We start from the raw sequence: 24,174 nt of genomic DNA on the forward strand, positions 1-24,174 counted from the left end.
TTGTTTATAAAACAATGTAATTTCTGAAAATGATGCCCCCATAAATCTGTATTATTATTATATCTTTTCCCCAGAGAGCCTGTAATTTTCATGTTGCTGATCATATTAATTGAGATGTTCAGTATGAAAGGTTTTAGAAATATTTTATTTGTAAACAATTATTTATCCTAGTTAAAGTCACTTACTGATGATATTTTATTTTGCCTCAAATTAAGGATGCGCAGGGACCTTAATTTCTTGCCTACCCACACAGGAATGTGCTCAATCTCATTTCCTGCAAGGTTCAACTTTTGTAGATTCTGCATATGCTCTAGACCTTCAACTTTTCTGAAAACAAGAAGAGAAATAGAATTTAGACATCATGAAGCAAATCATATACACGGTGTACCTATGGCCTCAGGGATACCGTATAGTGAAACCTGTCTTAACTGATCACCGAAGAAACCAGCAAAAATGGCTGCACAGTACCTGCCATACATAGTGGTGCTTTACGGACACTGCTGTTATCCCTTTACATTAACCAATCATGTTGCATAAGGGGTGGAATGGTTTGTAATACACATCCATTTCTGGTAAATTTTATATTTAGACTCTCTTTGCATAATTTGTGTAATATTTGTTGTTTAAGTGATCATATGAAATGTGTGAGATGAGATGACACTAATGTACCTTTCACCTGCTTTTTAATAGTGTAAATAAGTATGGAAGATATTTGTATTTTGGGAACACAGCAAGTTGGCTGTCTGCGCTACCTGAAGACATTATGGTGTGAAGAATGCATTTTTATGAAGATACTGAACAACTTCAAATAGGTAGAACATACAAGAGGTTTTGTTTTTTATGGTGCCATAGACATAAAAGAAAAATGTATGCCGTCACATCATTGCCGTTGACTATCTACACTGGTTACTATTGCAGTGCCTATTCTGTTGACTACTATATGTTTAGGAATGGCCACCAATAGAGAAGTGCCTTAATAGCCCAAACAATCATTTTTGTAATTAACCTTAATTCTGCAATATATGTTTCAAATACACAGAAACAGTGCAAAACAAGTCATAACCAAGGTGTCAAGTATCAGAGGGGTAGCCGTGTTAGTCTGGATCTGTAAAAGCAGCAAAGAATCCTGTGGCTCCTTATAGACTAACAGACGTTTTGGAGCATGAGCATTCGTGGGTGAATACCCACTTCGTCGGATGCATGTAGTGGAAATTTCCAGGGGCAGGTATATATATGCAAGCAAGAAGCAGGCTAGAAATAACGAGGTTAGTTCAATCAAGGAGGATGAGACCCTGTTCTAGCAGTTGAGGTGTGAAAACCAACAGAGGAGAAACTGGTCTTGTAGTTGGCAAGCCATTCACAGTCTTTGTTTAATCCTGAGTTGATGGTGTCAAATTTGCAGATGAACTGAAGCTCAGCAGTTTCTCTTTGAAGTCTGGTCCTGAAGTGTTTTTGCTGCAGGATGGCCACGTTAAGGTCTGCTATAGTGTGGCCAGGGAGGTTGAAGTGTTCTCCTACAGGTTTTTGTATATTGCCATTCCTAATGTCTGATGTGTCCATTTATCCTTTTCCGTAGAGACTGTCCAGTTTGGCCGATGTACATAGCAGAGGGGCATTGCTGGCATATGATGGCGTATATTACATTGGTGGACGTGCAGGTGAATGAACCGGTGATGGTGTGGCTGATCTGGTTAGGTCCTGTGATGGTGTCGCCGGTGTAGATATGTGGGCAGAGTTGGCATCGAGGTTTGCTGCATGGATTGGTTCTTGAGCTAGAGTTACTACGGTGCGGTGTGCAGTTACTGGTGAGAACATGCTTCAGGTTGGCAGGTTGTCTGTGGGCGAGGACTGGCCTGCCACCCAAGGCCTGTGAAAGTGTGGGATCATTGTCCAGGATGGGATGTAGATCCCTGATGATGCGTTGGAGGGATTTTAGCTGGGAACTGTATGTGATGGCCAGTGGAGTCCTGTTGGCACTCTCACTGAAGGACTGTCTGGATATGTGGACTCTCTACTCAGACCCTATGCCACCAGCACTCTCAGCTATCTCCATGACACCACTGATTTCCTGAGGAAACTACAATGCATTGGTGACCTTCCAGAAAACACCATCCTAGCCACCATGGATGTAGAGGCTCTCTACACAAACATCCCATACACAGATGGAATACAAGCTGTCAGGAACAGCATCCCTGATGATGCCACAGCACAAGTGCTTGCTGAGCTCTGTGCCTTTATCCTCACACACATCTATTTCAAATTTGATGACAATATATATCTCCAGATCAGTGGCACCACTATGGGCACCCGCATGGTCCCACAATATGCCAATATTTTTATGGCCGACCTGGAACAACGCTTCCTCAGCTCTCATCCACTCACGCCCCTTCTCTACCTACGCTACATTGATGACATCTTCATCATCTGGACCCATGAGAAGGAGACTCTGGAAAAATTCGACCATGATTTCAACAGCTTCCACCCCACCATCAACCTCAGCCTGGACCAATCTACACAGGAGGTCCACTTCCTAGACACCACGGTGCAAATAAGTGATGGTCACATTAACACCACCCTATATTGAAAACCTACCGACCACTGTGCCTACCTTCATGCCTCCACCTTCCATCCCGGGCACACCACACGATCCATTGTCTACAGCCAAACACTGAGGTACAACCGCATCTGCTCTAACCCCTCAGACAGAGACCAACACCTACAAGATCTCCACCAAGCATTCTCAAAACTACAATACCCGCACGAGGAAATAAGGAAACAGATCAACAGAGCCAGACATGTACCCAGAAGTCTCCTACTGCAAGACAAACCCAAGAAAGAAACCAACAGGACTCCACTGGCCATCACATACAGTCCCCAGCTAAAATCCCTCCAACACATCATCAGGGATCTACAACCCATCCTGGACAATGATCCCACACTTTCACAGGCCTTGGGTGGCAGGCCAGTCCTCGCCCACAGACAACCTGCAGCATGTTCTCACCAGTAACTGCACACCGCACCGTAGTAACTCTAGCTCAGGAACCAATCCATGCAACAAACCTCGATGCCAACTCTGCCCACATATCTACACCGGCGACACCATCACAGGACCTAACCAGATCAGCCACACCATCACCGGTTCATTCACCTGCACGTCCACCAATGTAATATACGCCATCATATGCCAGCAATGCCCCTCTGCTATGTACATCGGCCAAACTGGACAGTCTCTACGGAAAAGGATAAATGGACACATCAGACATTAGGAATGGCAATATACAAAAACCTGTAGGAGAACACTTCAACCTCCCTGGCCACACTATAGCAGACCTTAACGTGGCCATCCTGCAGCAAAAACACTTCAGGACCAGACTTCAAAGAGAAACTGCTAAGCTTCAGTTCATCTGCAAATTTGACAACATCAGCTCAGGATTAAACAAAGACTGTGAATGGCTTGCCAACTACAAGACCAGTTTCTCCTCCCTTGGTTTTCACACCTCAACTGCTAGAAGAGGGCCTCATCCTCCCTGATTGAACTAACCTCGTTATCTCTAGCCTGCTTCTTGCTTGCATATATATACCTGCCCCTGGAAATTTCCACTACATGCATCCGACAAAGTGGGTATTCACCCACGAAAGCTCATGCTCCAAAACGTCTGTTAGTCTATAAGGTGCCACAGGATTCTTTGCTGCTTTTATATAACCAAGGTGTCATTTAAGCTATGTATATTGTAATCAAGCAAAAATGGAATGTAATCTTATAGGTATATTTCACTTTACTATTATGGGATTAATCATTTTGTTTTCTAACCCTTTTGAGAGAAGAAGTTGCATCACTGCAGTATGTAGAAATACTATTTAGTCAATCTTCTGCACACTTCCTTTATTAACCTCTTTAGTACTATTGTGGTTACTGTACTTGCAAAGCAAGCCTCCTCTAGAAGGAATTAATAAGCCTACTTTACGAGTGGTAAAACTGAGGACAGCATGGAGAAGTTGCTCTTTAATCCCATCCACTGTCCCCTCAGCATTTTTTCAATAGAGTAACTTCCTCCCAAAACACTGAAAGTTGCCCTTTTGTGGCAAATAGAATAGGAGTTTAATGAGTGCACTGACTGCATGAGCAGGTCCTTTCAGTTTAATCTTTCAGTTTTCTTTTCTGAAGGAGAATCTTTTCCATTCTCACATAACAAACTGCAAGAACATTTTGTATATTAATGCATAAAATATTTTAAATATATCTAACTAACTTTTATACCACACTCCTGACCATAGAATCTGAACAACTTAATTTTTTAAAAATAAGTAACATTCTCCACCCACACCAGAAACTGACAAAAGCTCATGCTCATGCTCCAATATGTCTGTCAGTCTATAAGATGCCACAGGACTCTTTGCTGCTTTTACAGATCCAGACTAACACAGCGACCCCTCTGATACAGAAACAGAGTGTCTGCTTACCTGATTTTATTGTAGGACAAATTGAGTTCGTGTAGCTTTAACTGTTTATCCAACTTCTCAATCTTCTCTATTTGATTGTTACTGAGATTTAATACCTCTAGTTTAGAGCACTTTTCCAAGTTTTCTATATACTAAAAAACAAATTATATGTAGTAGTTTATCAATACAAGATGGTACATACATTTGCATTCAGAACAGCAGGTTTATGTTTTTAAGAATCATGTCTTCATAAAAGCCACTACAAATCACTATTATGCTCTTTATCATAGAATTGCAAATCTGAGTTCTGAAATTCTGTACCAGGACCAACTGAACACATCTGCAGCTTTCCATACTGCAAAAGAGTGGAAAACTACAGATGCTACTAGCCCTACAGTAGACCAGCCTCATCTACAGAAAGGACTACTTTCCACAAAAAAAAAAAAAAAATTAAATTAAAAAAATCCAAAAGTGGCACCAGTACCCAGAAGCTGAGAAATTACAAACATATAGCCAGATTTGACCTTTGTTCCGTATGTGAAACTCTTATTGATGTCAATGGTAATTTGTACAATGATGAGGCTTGATTCTGTAATTCTTACTTTCATAAGTAGCGATTGCAGAATTGGGACCAGAGAGGCAGACTATGGCTCTTCTCATCTACTTAAAGTGTTTTCCTAATCATTATTTCCAATGTTTTAAAATATTATTGAACTTTAATACTATTGTGAATTATAATTAATTAATAAGAAATTGCATGCAATAACCCACCTTAAATTTCTTGCCCCCATCCTTAGCAAGAGAAAGATTCAGTGAGTTTACATATGTCAAATTTTCCTGTTTGGACAGGTTTTTAATAAGAGACTCTGTAATGTATCTAACTCCTGGACTAACAGAGTCTTCATCTGCAAACAACAACAGAAAAAGTGTGATTGGATTAGCACTGAAAGAAAATAAAGTGTAATGCTTTTGCTTAGTTAGTACAACAAACAAGGGAAACCTGCATAGAGGCTGAGAAGGAGATACACATTGACAGCAGCTCCAAGAAGCATTGTGCCTGAGGAAAGTTCAATGCCTCTGGGAGTCCACCTCCACTGTCTAGTGCAGGAGGATTAAAGGAGCCAGGGCCTCATTTTGCTACCCCTGTAGAGTTTCTAGTGACAGTTATCAGAGTCAGAGTGCCCTGGTCCTTGTGTGCCAAGAGCTTGGTTAACTGAGATTTCTAGGTTCCCTCACCTTTCCCATCATCATCAATTCCTGTTTGGATTATAAAATCTAGGGGCATGGATCATGTGCCTTTTATTCCTGTAGCTCTTCAGGTCAAGGATTGTCTCTTTGTTATATATTGGTATAGTGCCTATCACAACAGGCCCTAGTTACTGATTGCTACTTTAATACAAATCATAAGGAAGCACCAAGCAAATTTATGGAGCAAAATAAATATTAATCCAAATCTTTTTTCATCTAGTCTTTCAGTTGAAATATTAATATTATATATAATGTGAAAATGTTTTACTGACTTATTACATATGTATTTTAATATCAGAGCCCCTTTAATTTAATCTTTTCTATGTAGTAAATACTGATTTTCTCTAGCTGTTTGATTTCCAGTTGAACTTGAAACTAATAAAGATGTCTTGTTTACTGCCATATTTGTACACCACCTTTCACTGATGAAAGCTCACAGGTCTAGGATTAGGGGCAATTGGTTAATTTATGCCCCTTCTGCTGCCTAGGGTGTATGCTCTGTATAAAATAGTTCTCAGGGGTTTAAAAACGGAAATACGTTATGTCGATATTTGGAATCTGGATGATGCACAAACAATTTAAGACAGTTTATTATAGGGTAGGTTAAATATGGGGTCTAAAATATGTGACAATGACCCTTTAATACACCTCATAATAGACAGACATGTAGCAAATTTTATTCTGCCAATATTAAAATGCATTCAGGGTTGATTTTTATTATTTACACAATACCTTTGTCAATCTGATATTCAAAAGAAGCTCCTACATCACACTCTACTGTAACATCAAGCTGTTGATACCTCTGTCCCCTTGTTTTGTAAGTAGCAGGTGTGCCCTGCCTGCTAAAAGGAGATGGTGACCTGGTACTTGAAGTGACAGTCGACATTGGACTAGGCGTACGAGAGGGTGAGAGCTGCCTTTTTCTGGGTGATGTTCTTTGTAGTGACCCTTTCTTCATTGCGCAGAATGCAGTCAGTCATCTCGCAAAAATCTGTAAGGCTAAAAGTGTATATTAAAGATTGTCATAGACTGTACACGTGCATAAATCTTACTGAAACTGTTTAGATGTAAACTGAAGGAGTGGATATTTATTTTTTAATGATGTTTATGCACACATTGTTTTGGTATCTATGTGTTTGATATAAATTCCAAAAATCCCATTAGATGGCACACAATAAAGAGTTAAAAAAAATCCCCTCTCTGCCATCAAAAGCTAAGAAAAACCTCTTCAGTAATGATCCTTGAGAAAAAGATGCTTCTTATCCCATTCTCTAATAGTTAGTAAAGTTGAGCCCTGATGAACCACAATGCAGGAAGAGGAAATTCCTCAACTGTAGGCCCTCCACTAACAACACACTACTTCTAATACTTCTACTTCTGCTGACTTTAATGCATCTGGAAGTAGATTGCAAGCCAATGCAGTTAATATTCATGATAGTCTGAAGACATTTGATTATCTGGTACCTAAATAAAATGCCTTGCATAATAAAATATATTTACTCTAGGTTAATTCTACTTATTAACTAAAGGTTTTATATATTCTTTCTGTTTGTGGAAGCCCATAAACCCACATCCTCACTGTGGAATGATTTTTACAAAATCAAGCCAGGAGGCAAAAGCATATTTTGGTCTACTCTGTATAAAGCCAAGATGAGAGCACCTGCCTTTTGAAGGCTAATGGTCTTTATTGTGGGTTTTTCTTGCTAGACACAATGTAATTACTCACGTGGCACAAAGGTTTGGATACTTCTTCTTTCAAAAGGGGATGACAGTGGCCATGATTTTATAAATGTCATTCTTCTGGTCCACCTCAAGGCTCCAAAAAAGCCAGAAACTCGTTCTTCATAGACAGAGACCAGAGGAATGGAGGGGTGTATTTTATTTTATGAACTAACATGACATAGTGATTTTTTTTACACTGCACATCCACGTGTCGCCACACTAAAACAACATCAATGTAACTCCACACCCAACTCCAGGACTTCACAATCAGCACCCCGCTACCAATCAGTTCTACACAAAACAACACAACTTCACAGTAAACAACAGTTCCCAGAAATGACACTTCGCAGGGCACTGTGACATGACAACTGCACGTCAATTCTGCTACCCTCTGACTGACGCACTACATGCACCAGCACCTCTTCCTGTGGCTCTGAGACCCAGCCAGGACACTGGGGTGGGGTCAGCCCCCAATCACCCGAGCCGCTGGGGACATGAGGATGGGAGGTCGGGCCCCTCTCAGCCGAGCCGCTGGTGTGGGGGAGCGATGGGGGGGTCGGGCCCCTCTCAGCCGAGCCGCTGGTGTGGGGGAGCGATGGGGGGGTCGGGCCCCTCTCACCCGAGCCGCTGGTGTGGGGGAGCGATGGGGGGGTCGGGCCCCTCTCACCCGAGCGGCTGGTGTGGGGGAGCGATGGGGGGGTCGGGCCCCTCTCACCCGAGCCGCTGGTGTGGGGGAGCGATGGGGGGGTCGGGCCCCTCTCAGCCGAGCCGCTGGTGTGGGCGAGTGATGGGGGGGTCGGGCCCCTCTCAACGGACGCGCTAGGGGTCGGTCTCGTCTCAGAGACTGGGGATCCCGGTCCCCGCCCCGGGTAGTTCCCCACGGCTCCGCTTTGATTACCTGGGTTGACATGGTAACGCCTCGCCGCCGCCTGCTATTTCCCCGGCGTTCTGGGCCTGGGCAAGCCGGGAGCCCTCTTGTGGAGAAACCGGCTTCCCGCCTTTCCCCTCCCTCCCGGGCACTACGACGGCTCCTGCCCGCGGCGCGAGACTTACGGTGCAGCGGCTCCTTTAAGAGCCCGGCGCTGGAAGCCCAGCCATCACCGTTCCGGTATGGTGCTGACGGGAAGGGGCGGGGCCCGTCGTGGCCACGCCCCTTCCTAACGGCCAAAGCCGCCTCCTGCCATCATGTTTTAGCGCGGCTACCCCGCCTCCCAGCGCCGGGGCGGGGCCCAGTGACCCCCACACCGGGGCCTCTCACCGAGTCGGCTCAGTGTAGGGCCCCGGTGTCCGACCCGGCCCGTCACCCTGCCTGGGCTGACGCAGGCGAACTGAGCGGCTCCTGCCTGGCTATGTCACAGGAGGCCTCGTCTCCCAAGGCCTGTCTGCTCCGGCGCCCGGGCGCGCTGGGCCGGCGGTGGCCGCTTGGCCTGCGGCTGGGGCTGGCCAGTGTGCGGCGCTCCCGCCCCGTGTGTCCCGCGGGGCAGGGGGGCGCCGCGTTGATTTCCGGCTGCGGCGGGGCGAGCCCGGCCACGTTAACGCGGTGGAGGTGCTGGAGGTTTGATGTTAGGCGGGTGCAAAACGCTGGGAGCCGCGAGTGCGGAGCGAGGCTCGCAGGTCAGGGTCTGGGAGCAAGGAAGCGTCTTCAGCCTGCAGTTCGTGTGCATCTCTGCGGGCTTGGGCCCCAACTTATGCTGCGTTATTCCTACGTCGCCTTTTGAAATGGCAGGTGTCACCCACGCCTTGGCCGACATTTCCCCTCCCAACTGTGTCCTAAGCAGTGTTGTTGAGGCCCTACCCAGAAGTGGATGCATGGGTGCAGTGACTGCAGGATTTGCCAACCTGTGTCATTCAAAAACCAGGCTTTGATCGTGAGACATTTTTAAAAATAATACATCTTGTACCCCTAGGACAATTCTGGGCCACTGCGCCTGTGAAGAATTTATGTCCCCCAGAAGATTTCTGTGCTTCCCCACAGAAAAATGACTTTCTGAGGGGGGAGAAAAAGGAAGCCACAAGAGCAGTCATGTGACCCTCCACAGCAGTATTTTTTGGGTGCCCAGGGCAACTAACAGAGAGGTAAATCACTGTGGGGTAGAGGGATGGGACTGGGGAAGACCTGGCTGGTGACTCTTACCGTGTGCCAGGATCAGCTACTAGTCTTGGTTCAACTAGGGAGGAGAGGACTTCCACTTTCTGTGCATGGCACATGGGAGTGGGTCAGACCCACTCCCACATTTCCCCAGCTGCAGGAAGCTCTGCAAACTCTCCCTGCCCCACTTGTTTCCTGCACGGATTGCTCCTCAGCTGCAGGGGGAAGGATACCTGTACAGGGAGTTGCTCCCCATCCACCCAACCTCTGTGCATCCAGACCCTCTCATACCTCACCAAGCCTGACTCCCCCACACTCAGAACCACACCAGTGAGCCCCCTTCACCTGGACTACGCTGATGAGCCACTCACACCCGGATCCCAACCCCACTGAGCCCCAACCAGTTGCACCTGGTTCCCCACCCCACTGAGCCTTGCTCCCCCAGTATCTGGATGGCCCCACTGATGCCCCCACACCTAGACTTCCCTGCTGAACTCTATCCCTCATATACACACAGACCCCCCCCCCCTGCTTAGCCCCAACCATTTTCATCTGGACCCCATGCAAAATCCCATTACCATTGCACACAGAACCTCCCCCAACAAGCTCCTGTGCATCCATATTCCCCCCACACCTGGATCCCGCACTGAACTGCCTGCATCCAGATTGCCCCACACAGAACCTTCTCAACCCACACCTGGGTCCCCCACACTAAGCCTCTCTACATGTCTTGCCAAGCTTGCCTGCCCACAGCTGGTGCACCTGGCACAGAGGGGCAGGGCCCTGTGGTATTTCTGGGGAATGCCAGGTCCTTTTGCTATGTCAGGGTTGTGTGCAGCCTCACCACTGAGTCCATGAGAGCTGCACAGTGATCTCCCACCTCTGTGCAGCCAGTGGCCTTTGCTCCCCAATGCTATGCTGGAGCATCCACATTTATTTGACAAAATTTGCAGAATTTTAAAATATTGTGCACACAAGTTTTACTTTTTTGACACAGAATGCGCTCAGGAGTAATCTTGTATTCTTTGCCTTCTAGTTTCAGAGACTCTAGGGTACACTCAGTTTATGTTTTCAAGATTTTCTCTGCAACAATGGAGGCAAGAAACTTTTCTCCAAATGCTTGCAGGATTGTGGGACCATTGGGCCTGACTTTTAGAGGTGACAAGCATCTGCAACTCCCAGCTGAAGTCGATGGGAAATTCAAATGCTCAGCACCTTTGAAAATTAGGCCTTGAGGGTCAAATCCTACTCACCTTACTTGCATGAGTGCTCTTACTGAAGTAAATCAGTGGCATTAGTTATGGGAGTAGGGTGAGGGCAGGTTTTGGCTTTAAAAAGGGAAATGCCTTTGAATTGTTTTACCAGAATAATTCATAACAGTTGTCTAGCTGACAATGTGAAGTGATTTTAAATTGTTGCTTTCTGTAATAAGTAATTTTTTCCATAATTAATATGTTACATTTGAGTATAGCATTGTGAAGTTGGAGGTGGATGCTTTTTATAGTGTGGTTGATTTGAAATAGCACCTTGAAATATGCAACGTAAGTCATCATGAGAAAAATGGAGCACTTTCTCTAGTCTCCAAGTTAACCAAAATGAAGGAAGTGTACCTCAGATGAGATTTTATAAGTATTTGTACTTTGTCAGTACCCTGTCATCTCCTGCTATTTGGATAAAAAACTGTTTGATTCTCATGACTTTGAAAATTACTTTAGAAAAGCAAGTATCAGAGGGTAGCCGTGTTAGTCTGGATCTGTAAAAGCAGCAAAGAATCCTGTGGCACCTTATAGACTAACAGACGTTTTGGAGCATGAGCTTTCGTGGGTGAATACCCACTTCCTCAGATGCATGTGAGGAAGTGGGTATTCACCCACGAAAGCTCATGCTCCAAAACGTCTGTTAGTCTATAAGGTGCCACAGGATTCTTTGCTGCTTTTAGAAAAGCAAGTAACCAAAGATGTATTCTGCAATTTATGGAGTTCTGCACTTCTGTCCTGAAGTCACTGAGGCTGTGCGTGCAAGGTTCTACCTGTGCAGTGCAAATTGCAGTATCTGGCCCTAAATCGCTACCTTTTTTATAGCGGTATTTAAAATAATCTACATAACTTTTTTGCATTGGTTTCAAAATCAGATAGGCTTGTGTTTGATTCAGTTTACAGCAAGCATTGGTACAAAATCAGAAAAAAAAATTAGGGGAAAGGAGTATTGTTAGTTTTTACCTTAGATTTAAAAACAGTTACTTGTAATACTTAAATCTTCCAAGACAGACCTGTAATTTTGTTCATCAATGTTTTTTGTTATTTGCTTATCTACTCATGGAAGTTTATTGTATGGACCATCATAGCTTGATTTTCTTAATATAAGTAATGTGAGCTTTATTTTTGTATAATAAATGAAAACAACATAACTTCTAAATATTATCTCCAGTTAATGGTTACCTCCCCAGAGCATTATTAGAGTTACTCTTGTTGTGGCAAATCTAGCATGTTATACTTTTTATAATTTCGTGTTCTACTGATCAGCGATACTTATTGTAAATACCTTTTCCCGTAAATACTGGCTACAGTATTTGTTTAAACTTGCAAAATCTTGCACAACTTTTATCTAGTTTGACTATTTTATAGACTTGTTTGCTCAAGTATTGCACACAGATGGACTGGCAAGTAAAGGTTCTGTCTTCACCACAACCATTGCGGAACTATTAACTATGGTTTGTAACTTGTCCTTTAAATCAGCTTCTGTACTCAATGACTGGAAGATTGCTAATGTAATGCCAATATTTAAAAAGGGCTCTAGAGATGATTCCGGCAATTACAGACTAGTAAATCTAACATCAGTACCGAGCAAAAAATTGTCAGACACATAGAAGAATATAGCTCGTTGGGCAAAAGTCAACATGGTTTCTGTAAAGGGAAATCATGTCTTACTGATCTATTAGAGTTCTTTGAAGGGGTCAACAAACAGGTGAACAAGGGGGATGCAGTGGACATAGTGTACTTAGATTTCCAGAAAGCCTCTGACAATGTCCGTCACCAAAGGCTCTTATGTAAATTAAGTTGTCATGGAATAAGAGGGAAGATCCTTTCATGGACTGAGAACTGGTTAAAAGACAGGGAACAAAGGGTAGGAATAAATGATAAATTTTCAGAATTGAGAGGGGTAACTAGTGGTGTTCCCCCAGAGTCAGTCCTAGAATCAATCCTGTTCAACTTATTCGTAAATGATCTGGAGAAAGGGGTAAAGAGTGAGGTGGCAAAGTTTGCAGATGATACTAAACTGGTCAAGATAGTTAAGACCAAAGCAGACTGTGAAGAACTTCAAAAAGATCTCACAAAACTAAGTGATTGGGCCACAAAATGGCAAACGAAATATAATGTGGATAAATGTAAAGTAATGCACATTGTATAGGTGGGATTATTTTTTCCATACAATATGATGGGGGGCTACTTTAGCTACAACTAATTAGGAAAGAGATCTTGGAGTCATCATGGATAGTTCTCTGAAGACGTCCACGCAGTGTGCAGTGGCAGTCAAAAAAGCAAACAGGATGTTAGGAATAGTTAAAAAGGGGATAGAGAATAAGATGGAGAATATCTTATTGCCCTTATACAAATTGGTGGTACGTCCAGATCTTGAATACTGCATACAGATGTGGTCTCCTCATCTCAAAAAAGATATACTGGCATTAGAGTTCAGAAAAGGGCAACTAAAATGATTAGGGGTTTGGAATGGGTCCCATAGGAGGAGAGATTAGAGAGGCTAGGACTTTTCAGCTTGGAAAAGAGGAGACTAAGGGGGGATATGATAGAGGTATATACAATCATGAATGGTGTTGAGACAGTCAATAAGGAAAAGTTATTTACTTGTTGCCATAATATAAGAACTAGAGGCCACCAAATGAAATGAATGAGCAGCAGGTTTAAAACAAAAGGAAGTTCTTCACACAGCTCACAATCAACCTATGGAATTCCTTGCCTGAGGAAGTTGCGAAGGCTAGGACTATAACAAGGTTTAAAAGAGGACTGGATAAATCCATGGAGGTTAAGTCCATTAATGGCTATTAGCCAGGATAGATGAGGTATGGTGCCCCTAGCCTCTGTTTGTCATAGGGTGGAGATGGATGGCAGGAGAGAGATCACTTGATCATTACCTGTTAGGCTCACTCCCTCTGGGGCACCTGGCATTGGCCTCTGTCGGGCTGGGTAGACCTTTGATCTGGCCCAGTGTGGCCGTTCTTATGTTCTTAACCATTTAGAATAAGTATCTTTCTCCCTCATGCTTAGTTTAGAAACTTTAGATATATGTCACCTTTAGAACTTAGATTTATAGACATTACGGCCAGAAGGGACCATCATGATTGTCTAGTCTGACCTCCGGCACATTGCAGGCCACAGAACCCTGCCCACCCACTCTTAGACCCATAGTCTCTGGCCATGGGCGGTGGATGGAGCCCCACTCTGGGGAGGCTAGTCAGCAGCTCTGCCCCTTCTGCCCACGGCCAGAGACACAAGCCCTCCCCCACCCCGGAGGAACCCAGCCGGGCTGGCCAAAGCCCTGGACCAAGCCTCCCCCTGCCTGGAGGAGCCTGGGGCTGGCTGCAGCCGTTCCATGCCTCCCTTCCCCTCCCCAGACCCAACCCTCCCACTGCCCAGGGGAAAAGTGTCTGTAGAAGATGCATTTTGATATGCCCCATTCAGGTTCTGGGGGACTGAGGAGGTAGTATGTGCCTCCTCCACTGCCCTGGAATCTGCATGGGGCATAATAAAGTAAAAACTTTGCTGCCAAACCCTGCAACCAGGGGTGCCGCAGCAGCACTGGGGGAGTCAGAGCCTCCCCTCTGCTATTATACCCACCGACCATGCCTCTGGCTGAGTTACTGAAGTCATCTAATCATGATTTAAAGACTTCATGTTACAGAGAATCCACTATTTACACTAGTTTAAACCTGCAAGTGACCCACGCTGCAGAGGAAGGCAAACCCCAACAGGGTCTCTGCCGGTCTGACCTGGGGGAATACTCTTTCCCAACCCCAAATATGGCAGTCAGTTAGACCTGAGCATTTTGGCAAGACCCCACAGCCAGATACCTGGGAAAGAATTCTCAGTAATAACTCAGTACTCTCCTATCTAGAGTCCCATCACTGGCTGGTGAGGATATTTCTAACTTTGCAAATAACAACGGTATTTTGCCTTTTGTACTTGGAAATTTGGTAAAATGTCTAGGGTGGAATCAAGACAGAGTGATTATTAGAAATTAAAATGGAATGGTATTGCTTACTCATAAAATGAGTTATTACTGAATTAAACTGTATGTTGACCACATCCCTGGTACTAGTATTTTATGTCATCTACAAGTCTACAATAGCTTCTGCAGATGCCTTCCGTTTCATAACAGTGTGTCTCTGGTTTCCTAGATTTCCCTGTTGATCACCCAGTCTTGGAGGGGCGTGAGGGGCAGGTGTATGATATTTGAGTGACCTACCAGCCTCGCTACAGAAATCGTAACTGGTTAAAATAGCTACCAGCCTGGATACACAACTGCAAGCTGTATCAATGTTTATGGAATATTAATGATGAGCAGCAAAGCCATGGGTTAAATTTATGATTTTATAGTAAGTATGAGCAAGGGTAGGGGAGTGCATGTGTTGTGCTAGGAGGCGTTTTGATTTGTGCAAGTGGCAAATGAGATTGTGTACTGTGGTGAGGGATTATTGTGTTGATTTGCATGTTTGGAGTTATTCTGAGAGATTTATGGTGTTCTGACAGGGGATCGTGATGGAAGATTTGTATTGTTTTGTGAAGCTGATGAAGAAGGGGCATGTGCTCTGGTGAATGGCTTTGTGTTTTGGGTTTATTCTGTGTGATAGTAGTGGTATTGTGTAGGTAGTTGTGTTGACTTGTGCCTGTAGGGTTGTGCTGTGGGATTTTATGTTGAGTTGTATAGGTGGCAAATTAACTTTTGAAGAACCATGCAGTTGGGCAAGTAAATCATCCTCTGTACAGTCTCCTTATATCATGAACTCATTACAACCAATGAAATTGTTGAATGCAAATTAGCTGTAGAGTAAGGGTGATGATTGGTTGAGTTACCTTTAATATCACAATGGTCTGGGACTGTTGGCATAGATACATGCCTTACTGTTTTTATTATATATATATATAGATTGTTGGAATACTTAGTTTTTAAGGGTCTTTTATTTATCCTGTGTAGGGTGACCAGATAGAAAGTGTGAAAAATTGGGACAGGGTGGGGGCTAATAAGTGCCTATATAAGAAAAAGCCCCAAATATCAGGACTGTCCCTATAAAATCAGGACAGCTGGTCACCCTAACCCTGAGACTTCTGTGCAGTGAGGGGGGAGGCATCTCTCTGAAGCTATTTTATTGTCCCACAACTCTTGCAGCTTGACATACTAAATAGGAAACATGAAAGACACCAGGGCCTCACAAAATGCTGAGAGTGAGACAATACTTCAGTGGGGTGGTCCAGCATAATTTAGTGCCTAAACACCTGGTGAGCTCATACATAATGGGTTGAAAGATACTGTCAAAGAACTTCTCATGCCCACAGCAATGCTTGATAGAACTTTTTGAAGAAAAAGGATATAGCTATCTGATATACCATTGGGTATTCTTCCAGATTTGTAGAAATTCCATTACATGCACAAGTCATAGAAAAGTTTAAAAGGGATATTTTCTGGTTTTGGTTTTTCTAGAAGGATGCACCTGCTTTCTCCCCTTGTGGTCCAGCAAGGCTCCCAGCTTCTCAGTTATCACATCTCTTGGGCAGAGACATGCATCTCTTTCCCTCCACACGATGTTTTTTCCAGGCTGCACAGCTCACGGCCAACACTGTGATATCCCCAGCAAGACAGAGTGCCGAAACATGTCAGCATCTCTCATATGCTTTCTCTTTGACAAAGTGGGTATTCACCCACAAAAGCTCATGCTCCAATACATTTGTTAGTCTAAGGTGCCACGGAACTCTTTGCTGCTTTTACAGATCCAGACTAACATGGCTACCCCTCTGATACTTTTTAAACTGGTGACTCAGCTGAATCATTAATTTGTTGATATATATTTATTTTTTGGTAAAGACTGATCCTTTATAAGGAAAAAAGGGGGATGTGAGGACATAAGTGCGACTTCGTCTCTTTCCCCTGGGTGCTCGACCCTCCCCGACCCTGGCCCCGCTCCCACTCCACCCCTTCCATGAGGCCCTACCCCCATTCCAACCCCTTCCCCAAAGTATCCGCCCCCTCCCTGCCCCTATTCCAACTCCTTCCCCAAATCCCGCCCTAGCCCTGCCTCTTCCCCGTCTCCTCCCCATAGCATACCACGTTCCCGCTCCTCCCCCCACCCAAGCGCAGCAGTTGGGTAGGAAGTGCTGGGAGGTAGGCGGAGGAGTGGGGACGTGGTGCACTGAGGGGAGGGAGTAAGAGGAAGTGGGGCGGAGGAGTAGGGGAGCTTGGCTGCCAGTGGGTGCAGAGCACCTACTAATTTTTCCCCGTGGGTGCTCCAGCCCCGGAGCACCCACAGAGTCGGTGCCTATGTGTGAGGATACATGCACTATTCTTTACATTTGGAGGAGGAGGCTGGGGAAGGGTCTAGACTAGTGGTGGGCAGCCTGCAGCCCATCAGGATAATCTGATTGCGGACCGTGAGACATTTTGCTGACGTTGACCGTCTGCAGGCACGGCCCCCTGAAGATCCCATTGGCCAGGAACGGCGAACTGTGGCCACTGGGAGCTGCAGGGGGCCATGCCTGTGTACAGTCGACATCAGCAAAATGTCTCGCAGCCTGCAATCAGATTACCCTGATGGACCACATACAGGCTGCAGGTTGCCTACCACTGGTCTAGGCAGAAGCTCTGCAGTGAAATTGATAGAGACAGAGTAGCTTAATTGATAGTACTATTTCCTTTATCCTAATAAAGTTCATTGCTCAATGGAAGGAACTCTTTCTGTAAATCGTCTTCATTGTATGGTACACCATTCATTTGGTTGTTATATTTTTGGAAAGGTCAGCAGAATAAGACAGTTGACAGTGTTCATATACTGTGGCAATCAAAAGTAGCTATTGTTAATAAATTACTAGAGTTGTGCAGGAACCAGATGTTTTGTTCTGTGGGATACTCTGTGATTTCTAAATTTGTGTTCATTCCAAATTGGAACAGAATGTCAAATTTCAAAATTTCCCAAGAAATGAAATTTTAAAAAAATGGTTTCAGGTTAACTGAAACATTTTTGTTCTGATTTTGACTTTTTTTATAATATAAAATACATTTCTAAACCAAATGTCATTTTTAAATAAAAAAATCAAAACAATCCATTCTGAAAATGTTGATATCCATGGAATTGTGCACAGATCAAAGGCAAAATGAAGTCCTAAATTAGGGGGTTTAGTTGTGCTGATGTTCTTCAAAGCCATAGGATAGAGAGGGAGGAAATAGTATTTAGTAAAGTACTGTAGCATTTTCAGAGATCTGATGTTAATGATTAATCTTTAGATAAATACAGATAACACAAACATACTTGAGTGAAGCAGAAGCCAAATACCCTTTCACCAAAGTTTCACTAGTGTCTTTGGTTTCGTGCTTGTGCCAATCATGAATACTTTAAGCTTCATTTGTATTTTGGCTTTTTGTGGAAGAAGTTTGAGTCAGGAGCAAACGTAAGTAAAACACGTTGTGTTTACTGGAAATACTGCTTGATGATGGTAGCCGTGATGGTGGTTTTGATATTTAAAACAAAGGAGATGACTACTGCACATGCATAGAATATTTGTTCAACAAACTTCAGAAGTATTCTCAATAAACTGACTTACTGTGCTTACATACACTGAATGCTGTATGTGCTGCCCTGGAATGATAGCCATTCCAATTTAAAAAGAACTATATGAATGTAGGTACCGATTCTGCAAACCTTTATGTACACGTTCAAGTATAGTTTCGTTGATTTCAACAGGAGTACTCAAAATATTAAAGTTAATCGTGTGTAAGTTTTCACAGGATAGGACTGGGGTTTGTTTGAGGGTTTTTTGCACCTATTATTTTACCAGGTTATTTTAAATATCACAATATATATTGACTTGAAACAAAGAGAGTTCTAATCGAAATAGTTTTGTCTGACACGTATACAGTCTACTTTTTCAAAAGCGCTGAAGGAAACTCTATCACAAAAAATAATTTGCATTTAAAAAAAATGTTTATCAGGAGATCAGCCTTTCAAACATTGTTCCTGTCTATAATTTTTAAAATCTACTGCAATTACCAGATCTTCTGATGACAAGGATTAGGCTTTGTTTGATACAGGGGTGAACTTTAGAATTGTGTCAGGGGTCTCTTTTTAGGAAGAACTAGCTGTGTGCTGTGTTATAAGCATACTGAACTTCCCACAACCAGGCTCGTACTGAAGGAAATGATAACTCTTCATAAATGTGGATCATTTGCTGAATCCCTATTTTGTAATTTTTTTTTTTAGTATCCAGGAGACATTTTTAATAGAAAATGTCAGTATAAATAGAAGTAGATCATATCTGTAGCCTGTCAGCTTTGACTGTATACCTTTAAGTTAATTTTAAATTAAGATAAGTACAAAAGAAACTGACAGTTCCATTGTCTGTGTTTTTTTTATTTTATTTTATAGATACGTTATTACAGCACCAAAAATCTTTCGTGTTTTAGCATCTGAGAAAGTGATAATTCAAGCTTTTGGATATGAGACTGCATTTCCTGTCAGCATCTCTATTAAAAGTTTTCCTGATAAGCGTACTACTTATGCTTCTGGCCACACTCAGTTATCTCCAGCCAACAAATTCCAAGGCTCTGTAACATTAACAGTATGTATTCAAAACAGTTCTTGTTTTCTCTTACGCTTGCATTTGACTGTAAAAAATAGGTTGAATTGACTCCACTATGATGAGTATCCAGTTTCTTTAATTGTGAAGAGAAAGGGCCTGATTCTCCAGTCTGCTGCACCCACTTTGTGTAAGTGTAATTCTTTTGAAATCCTCAGCTATGAAAGTATAAAACTGGTATAATAGAGTGGAGAATGAGGTGCCAAAAATAAAACAAAGTAGGAATATAAATTTTGTTCTTTCAAAGTGATATTTTTCTGTAGTGTAGTCACACCTTTTCTTCCACTGGTGCAACTGTGCACAAAGAGATAAAAAAAATGAGCAAGAAAAAAGGTTTGTTCAAGTTTTAATATAAAAATAATTTGTTTTAGTATAAGTATCATTGTTCCAAAAGAATATTGCTCTATTGCTTTAATTATCTTTAATACCTATAGTCATCTCTCACAATTGTCTAATTCCATGTTGATGGTCACATCAGTTATCCAAACATGTTCTTTGTTTCTATGGACCAGACAGACATGTTGTGTTTTATATTTGTTATTGAACTAATGATATTAGAGATGCTAAAGCATCCAACTAACTAAGCCTTTAAAAAGGAAAAAAAGGAAAAGTTAAATAAGGGAGAAACAATGAATATGGACAAGTTTGATTAATTGTGTGCTCAATCTAAGAAAACATGCTGACTAGTTTAGGGGTGAAATTAAGTCCCTGTTGAAGTCAATGGCAGAACTCCCATTAATTTTGATGGGGCCATGATTTCACCCTTGAAGTGAAATGGAATTTGAATGAGTTATACAGTAACTGTATGTTGGTCCCTCTAGTCACGTATTTTACCTCTGGAAAGGCAAGTAAATGGTGCCTCAGAAGAAGGTGAACCCCAGTGTAATGCTCATAGCCATTTATACATTGTGTACGTGGAGAAGAAATTCCTTCATGATGCTGGTGTTGAACGTATTTAGTAAATAATTAACAACAGAATGCTAATTATCATTCAGATATTCTATTCAACAAAAAATGTATGGGAAAGTCATAGTTTGATTATTTTAATATTTACCAATATTTATTTGTCTCTCCCCACAATCCCTTGCAGATTCAACCAAAAGATTTGCCAACATCAGCAAGTTCAGTCCTGTATGTGTATTTGGAAGCTAGTTCTTCACATTTTACAAGAGAGAAAAAAATGCCAGTTACCTATAAAAATGGATTTCTCTTTATTCAGACGGACAAACCCATTTATACTCCTGATCAATCAGGTACAGTAACGCCTGTATTTTCTGTTTGGCTTAAAGCTTTAAAGTTAGTTTATGTTGCCAAGGAATTAGGATTTAAATTTACTTTAAACGATAAAACACATTGCTGGATTTTCACCAATTGCTTACTATCTAAGCAGACAGTATATATGAACAATAAAATAATAATTTGCAGTGTGTTAGCACTTTATAAACTAATTATTTCTTGCAAAATTCCTTCCTTCAGTCCCGCTCTCCACCTTACACCATGAAGTGTTTAACACATGAGTAAACTGAGGCACATAGGACAAGAGAAAGATCTTTGCTGAAAATATGTTAAAAATATTATTGAAGAAATACTTCATTGAAAAAAATGAATTGGATTACTATCTTTGTTGAGATTGACTTTATAGCAGTCTCCTCCCACACAAAAATGGAATGGTGGGATCATGGAAGTTAAAGAATTTATTATGGATTTTAATGATTTAATCTGATGCAGTTGTCAGTGCAAAACCTCTCTATTTCTGTTGATAGCATGAATAAATAGCTCAATGTATTTTTGTAGTGGGGGTTTCAGGTATGCAACAAATCAAGAATATCCTTTTAATACTAAAGATTTTTAGGAATAAATATGTATAGACGTTTAAGGTTATTTGAACTTTTTAAAATTTGTTATAAATGATTCTTACAGTGAAAGTCAGGGTTTATTCTTTGAATGAAGAACTGAAGCCAGCCCGAAGAGAAACTGTCTTAACTTTTGTGGTGAGTCTGTTGCAATTTAATTTAATATTGGCATTTTGGGTCCGTAAAGAGACTATAGTTCAATATTAAACCACTCTGCTGTAGTATGGAAAATGATTGATCTCCACATATTTTAGAAAATTAACAGCTCTTGTCAGGGAACTGCTATTGCAATTTAATATCCTTTTGGAAGTCCTAAAAGTGACTTGGCACAGTTGGGCAGAGCTCAGCACAGTAGCCTCAGTGGAAAAAACTGATTTACCACTTATCTCTAAGGAAAGGATTTGTGTGAGAGCTTTCATTGCATATAAGTTGTTTTTTGGTGTTGCCATTTCTTTCATTTCAAATGCAAAGGAATCAATAGTCTCAATATTTGCTTTAGTGTCATTACCACAGTAATATAATAGTGATAATATTGAGCATCATGTGATAACTATATTTTAAATTAATTTAATTATTAGAGCCCCAGTCAGATGTTTTGCCAGAGTTTCAAATTCTGGTGAGTTAGTCATTCCCAAGTTCACAGTTTACTGCTGTTTTAACTCCTGTATCACACATTTCATCAGAGGATTCAATTTCAACGTTAGGGCATGATCCTGAAAACTTTTAAGCACATGATTAACTTCATGCCTGGGAGCAGTCCAGTTAGTATTTGTGATATTACCCTTGTGTGTAAAAGTATTCGTATGCATTTGTTTTTTGGAATTAGGTCTTAATTTTGTGTAGTTAAAATCTCAGTGCATCAAACTGAGGAGTTCTACACGTTGGTGGAAGAGTCTATAAAATTAAGATGCAGTTTCAGCATATGAATTGTTTCAGAAAAAGGTTTGTTTTCTGTTCTGTGAAATGGACAAAATCCAAAGAAAAAATGATCCTGATCATGCTCCCACTGAAGTCACTAAATACTAACTCTCCTCTGAATGTGCCATATGAGCATGTGATGTTCAACTGTCTGTAACTTTTTTTTCTGTTTTGATCTAAAGGATCCAGAAGGAGTAAAAGTGGATATTATAGAAGAGAGAGACTTTACTGGAATTTTATCTTTTCCTGACTTCAAGATTCCCTCTAATCCTAAGTAGACTTTTATGTTTGTTTTAAACATTACTTGTTAATGCCGTTTCTCAAAGACTTTGAAACTGCATTTTACTGATATGGGGGTACTTGAGTTACATGGAACTGGAAAGTTCTTATTATTATTACTGTTGTTATTTATTATTTGTATTATTGTAGTGCCCAGGAGCCTGAAACATGGATCCCCTCTGTGCTAGGTTCTATACAGACACAGATCATAAAGACACTCTTTGCCCACAAGTGTTTACAACCTATGTATAAGACAAGAGACCACAGATGGCTGCAGACAGAAGTACAAGGAAATAATGAAAAAATATTGTCTAAATAGACAATACAGACTGTGTGGGAGAATAGCTGTAACATAAACAGAGTGAACTATATGATGGCAGCAAATGTCGTGTTAGTTCTGCAGCGGGGGTTTTTTGGGGCGGGTGAATTTACTTAGGAGGGGGATCTGCTAAATGGGAAGGGAAGGAGGAGGAGTTCTTGGTATTATGTATATCAGCCATGCTATAAGGGCAATAATAGCCATGCCCTCTCTTCCTATCAATCAGATTAGAAAGCAACATTAACAGTAGCCATATAAGAGGCTCACTTTCTGGTCTTTCTGATATATATGGAAAATGCCACAGTGGAAACAGGGAGTAGGGAGAAGTGGCAGGTGAAGATATTGATGGTTAAAGCTGCAGTTATAGCACAATGATAGACCTGTCATGTTTCAATGCCTGAGAAAATTTTAAAAAACTATAGACTTCTCTCCACTCCAAGTCAGGCATGAGGTCAAAGACCCAATGATTTTCAGAAGGGAGAACTTTTAGATATACTCAAACACTAGTGCTTGTTATAGTTTGAAAGTAGGTGTATGAACGTTTAAACAAGGAATTTGTTGTTTTTTCTCTGTGTAATCTCTGTGAGTGTAGTAGGGATAGAAAGATATTATGTGGCAAGAACAGATATATTTTTGCAGTAAAAAAATCCAAAATAAATGGCACCTCATTTTCCTTGAATCCTGTAGGGGGTGCTGCAAGTACAGTGGGTGTGCAAAGTGGTACTCATGGAGATTTAGAGCAGAGTATTTTAACCAATTTTCTTTCCACTAGAAAAAGTGAACAGTATTTTCAGTCATTTTAAAAGCCTGATTTCACATCCCTGTCAGGTCTTGGGTTTCTCATGACACTAGCCTTACATCATTTGGACTGGGTAACATAAACCCCAATGATTTCAGGCACTGATTTTATGTACAATAGAAGCTCAGAGTTACAATCACCAGAGTTACAAACTGACCAGTCAACCACACACCTCGTTTGGAACTGGAAGTGTGCAATCAGGCAGCAGCAGAGACCAAAAAAAAAAAAATAAGGCAAATATTGTACAGTGCTTTGTTTAAACGTAAACTACAAAAAAATAAAGGGAAAGTTTGAAAAAAAGATTTGGCAAGGTAAGGAAACTGTTTCTGTGCTTGTTTTGTTTAAATTGAGGGTTAAAGCTGTGTTAAGTCAATGTGCAGTTGTAAACTTTTGAAAGAACAACCATAATGTTTTGTTCAGAGTTATGAACATTTCAGAGTTACGAACAGTCTCCATTTCCAGTGTGTTCATAACTGAGGTTCTACGGTACTTATTATTAATTATTTGTTTGTATTGTGTTAGTGCCTGCGAGCCCCAGACATGTACCAGACCCAGCTAGAGTTCTACAAGTCCCTTTGGAGGATTTACTTGATCAGATAACGTGTTAAAAATACATCTTTTCCTAACACACTTTAGCAAAAACTGACAGC

General features: G+C 41.8%; 2 protein-coding genes and 1 long non-coding RNA gene across 13 annotated transcripts in view; 2 read left to right on the forward strand and 1 right to left on the reverse strand.

Annotated features, from left to right (window-relative positions):
- The window catches only part of CNTRL (centriolin), a 61,146-nt gene extending 52,592 nt beyond the window's left edge, over window positions 1-8,554 (reverse strand). For 5 of the 7 annotated variants that reach the window (XM_050926659.1, XM_050926660.1, XM_050926661.1 and 2 more), the window contains exons 1-5: window positions 8,464-8,554; window positions 6,421-6,687; window positions 5,212-5,345; window positions 4,462-4,592; window positions 186-327 (exon numbers count right to left, since the gene is read on the reverse strand). In XM_050926659.1, the coding sequence (XP_050782616.1) occupies window positions 186-327; window positions 4,462-4,592; window positions 5,212-5,345; window positions 6,421-6,646 (633 nt within the window). In that variant the 5' untranslated portion in view covers window positions 6,647-6,687; window positions 8,464-8,554. Of the gene's footprint in view, window positions 1-185; window positions 328-4,461; window positions 4,593-5,211; window positions 5,346-6,420; window positions 6,688-8,308; window positions 8,396-8,463 lie in introns of those variants that run through there. The other 2 variants (XM_050926657.1, XM_050926662.1) reach the window with 2 other exon arrangements.
- The window catches only part of C5 (complement C5), a 61,802-nt gene continuing 45,946 nt past the window's right edge, over window positions 8,319-24,174 (forward strand). For 3 of the 5 annotated variants that reach the window (XM_050926664.1, XM_050926665.1, XM_050926669.1), the window contains exons 1-5: window positions 8,319-8,518; window positions 19,146-19,338; window positions 20,447-20,609; window positions 21,277-21,347; window positions 22,310-22,401. In XM_050926664.1, the coding sequence (XP_050782621.1) occupies window positions 8,319-8,518; window positions 19,146-19,338; window positions 20,447-20,609; window positions 21,277-21,347; window positions 22,310-22,401 (719 nt within the window). Of the gene's footprint in view, window positions 8,519-18,067; window positions 18,172-19,145; window positions 19,339-20,446; window positions 20,610-21,276; window positions 21,348-22,309; window positions 22,402-23,760; window positions 23,836-24,174 lie in introns of those variants that run through there. The other 2 variants (XM_050926666.1, XM_050926668.1) reach the window with 2 other exon arrangements.
- Window positions 8,880-13,513, forward strand: LOC127036125 (uncharacterized). Its single transcript, XR_007770017.1, has 3 exons — window positions 8,880-9,024; window positions 9,318-11,232; window positions 11,457-13,513. It is a non-coding gene; the product is annotated as an uncharacterized LOC127036125 (long non-coding RNA).

This window comes from Gopherus flavomarginatus, chromosome 17 (assembly GCF_025201925.1).
Source record: "Gopherus flavomarginatus isolate rGopFla2 chromosome 17, rGopFla2.mat.asm, whole genome shotgun sequence".
NCBI classification, from domain to species: Eukaryota; Metazoa; Chordata; order Testudines; family Testudinidae; genus Gopherus; species Gopherus flavomarginatus.